The sequence below is a fragment of the Trachymyrmex septentrionalis genome, unplaced genomic scaffold (assembly GCF_001594115.1).
Source record: "Trachymyrmex septentrionalis isolate Tsep2-gDNA-1 unplaced genomic scaffold, Tsep1.0 scaffold20, whole genome shotgun sequence".
Classification (NCBI taxonomy): Eukaryota; Metazoa; Arthropoda; class Insecta; order Hymenoptera; family Formicidae; genus Trachymyrmex; species Trachymyrmex septentrionalis.
In genome coordinates this window covers 6,833,481-6,836,271 of record NW_017305180.1, presented here as the reverse complement: position 1 = coordinate 6,836,271, position 2,791 = coordinate 6,833,481, and the positions used below count along the sequence as shown (strand labels likewise).

Here is a 2,791-nt window from a genome sequence, read left to right as displayed (position 1 = left end):
TATATATATATATATATATATTTATCTAGATATATCACTTTGAAAATATTTAGACATTCCAATTCTGTGTATATTTTAAATCTGTTTTCTACATTTTTTTAAAATTTGGATGGACAAAGATGCTCTTTCCCGGTATTTTTCAAAAGATATAAAAAAAGCCGTGATTGAATGAATAGATTGATTATAAATTGATTTATTTTTGTTCTTTACCGCGATTGTTCTTGGATATGATTGATTCACCGATAGTGATCTCCAAAGAAATACTTGTACTTGTCTGAAAATGTACTTAGCAACATGTACTAGGAACTATATACATTCTTTCGTGTGACACGCATCCACATTGGACTTACAAAGTGGAGTGGGCTTTTGGAGCAATAAATTCTTCAGTTGAGGTCTCGAGAGTATAAAAGCAAATTACCGTTTCTACTAAAAGGATCGAATAAACGGCTTTTTCTGGATATTTTGGGAAGTAGAAGAAGAAAACTAAATATAATCTATAATCGTTTTGTTTGATCGAAAAAAGCATATTAAGAAATTGAGTATACTTTTTTTTGCATGTGTAATAAATTTAAACTGTAAAAAATACTGAAATATTATAGGTATTCGTTTTTTTTTGTTAGATGTTTTTAAAAATATTTAATATAAAAATGATACTTGAAGAATTTTGAGTTTTAAAGCAGTTGCATTTTACGAGTTAACAAGGACGAGTGAATTACTTATTAAATCTACATCTAAAGTTACTATTGTTAATATATTTATAGTAATTAAAATATGTATTGACATACATTCTGAAGTTTAATATTCCACGTTATAAATGTCAGTAAACAAAAGACCCCGTTATTCCAGAAAGTTAAATTTTTTTCTTTTTACTGTATAGATATCTCTGTCCTCTAAGGGACGCAATACTACGATTTATAGTAAAATAACAAGAGAAAGCAATGATAGTAATGGCAATCGTAACGAAGAGAATGAAGAATAAAAAAAAAAGATTGCGGTCGATCAGGTTGAACGGCCGAGATCGTCTAGGGAGAGCGGGACTGGATTTTTCCCTGGTGTCCCTCTCCGACAAATTCCCCTCAACCCTTTTCTTCCTTTTTCTCCATCAGGGCCACGGGCTACATCAGGTAGGTAGGTGGGTAGGTGAACTAGCAGCTGGAGAATGTATTGACTAGCGACGGACGCGGCGTGGCGTGTCCACGTCGAGGATAGCCGAACAGGTGCACGAGCTGTACGGCGAACGACGATAAGAGCCGAGCGAAAGCGAATAGCGCGCGCTATCGTCCCCCCCCCCCACCCCGCGCGCAATTCGTCGAGGATCCTACCAATGAGCATGCGCACCTCTGGCGGCGCATGAACCAACGGCAGTCAGCAGTGACGGTGTCGCCTCACCTCGCGCGGTCACAGCACAACTCGTTCGGCTATCGAGCTGCGCGTTTCCGTTCCGCGTCGAGCGTCGCGTAACATACATATACACATACACGTCAAGTCGGAGTTTTCGCGTGCGCCGGACGTCGATCATCGGTTGCAACGTCCGCATCAACCGCCCCCGATATTTCTTCCCACCGTTTGACGGTGTAATTCGCGCGTGTCTATTTCATCTCTTTTCTCTCACCTTCGTTCTGTCGCGCCGCGCGCGCGAGCGTCTTCCGCGGTGAAGTAAGTGACGGTTCCGGGGATAAGGAGAGGACTCGGAGGGACGATTTCAGCCATGCGATTCTCGTGGATGCTCGCGGCCACGGTGCTGCTAGTTCTTGCCACGGGGGTGAGATGCAAGAGGAGATTCGACGGTGATTTCGAATTCGCCGAAGAGGTGAGTTTCTAGACGACGTTTTGTCGCGACACCCTCTCGCGTGCAACACTTATCGCGCGAGGATTACTTGACGTTGACAGGTCGCTCGTTAATTTTTTGTTTTTTTTTTTCCTTTTATTTCTTGCTCGTGGAGATACGCGATGACAGCCTTGATCCCTGATACAATCGCCCAATCCGAGAGAATCCGTGACTCTCCTTGACGTATCCTGCAGAATAAGACACGTTCGTTATCAAATAGAATATTGATGCAGGAAATACAAAGTGTCATATAATCGACAATAACAATAGCGACGGCTCCGCCGAAGGGTGGCGCTTCACTGTTGCGAATTGTTGCGAATTGTTGCGAAACAACCACTTTTTGATATCGTTTCGCCGCTCGCTTCGAAATCCAAGGTCCTTCGTGTTAGGAATGCCGTAGTCCATCGATTCGAAGTTACGCGCAGTTACATGCTGCAACAAAACTTGGCATATTGTAATTTTTCACGGTAAAAACGTGTCGCTTTGACAACGAAGGGGAAAAGTAATAGCGCGATGCTCCTGCATTCGCATTCAGAATGCTTCTACAGACTTTTATGCATTTAATCCATAAATGGAATATCATTAATATCAAGTACACGTATTATTCAAGAATATTTGCATTTTATTTATATCTGCCGTATTTCTGCCCAGCAATTCTCTTAACGATCGATTTATTGTTAAAATACTTTATTTTCGTATATTCAATTTTTTTTATACTACCTTTGTTATTTGCCAATTGTTTAATAAGTGTCAAATTACGCGCGTTATTTTTATTTATATGCGAATTATGAATTATTTATTCATATGCAATATTTGAATAATGCCTTTCTTATTTGCAAAACGATATTAGCAAACAATAAATTAACATTTTAAGTAGACACTTTAAGTTATTTACGTTACAATATGGTGATTGCTTTTCCAAAAGCGATGACTGAAAGATTGTTAGAAAAGTCCAAAGAACAT

At 39.7% G+C, this 2,791-nt stretch overlaps 1 protein-coding gene across 1 annotated transcript in view; it reads left to right on the top strand.

Moving 5' to 3' along the window:
• Positions 1-1,362: 1,362 nt before the first annotated feature.
• The window catches only part of LOC108747808 (proteoglycan Cow), a 141,881-nt gene continuing 140,452 nt past the window's right edge, over positions 1,363-2,791 (top strand). The window contains exon 1 of the mRNA XM_018485612.1: positions 1,363-1,810. Coding sequence (XP_018341114.1) covers positions 1,709-1,810 — 102 coding nt within the window. The 5' untranslated portion in view covers positions 1,363-1,708. The remainder of the gene's footprint in view (positions 1,811-2,791) is intronic.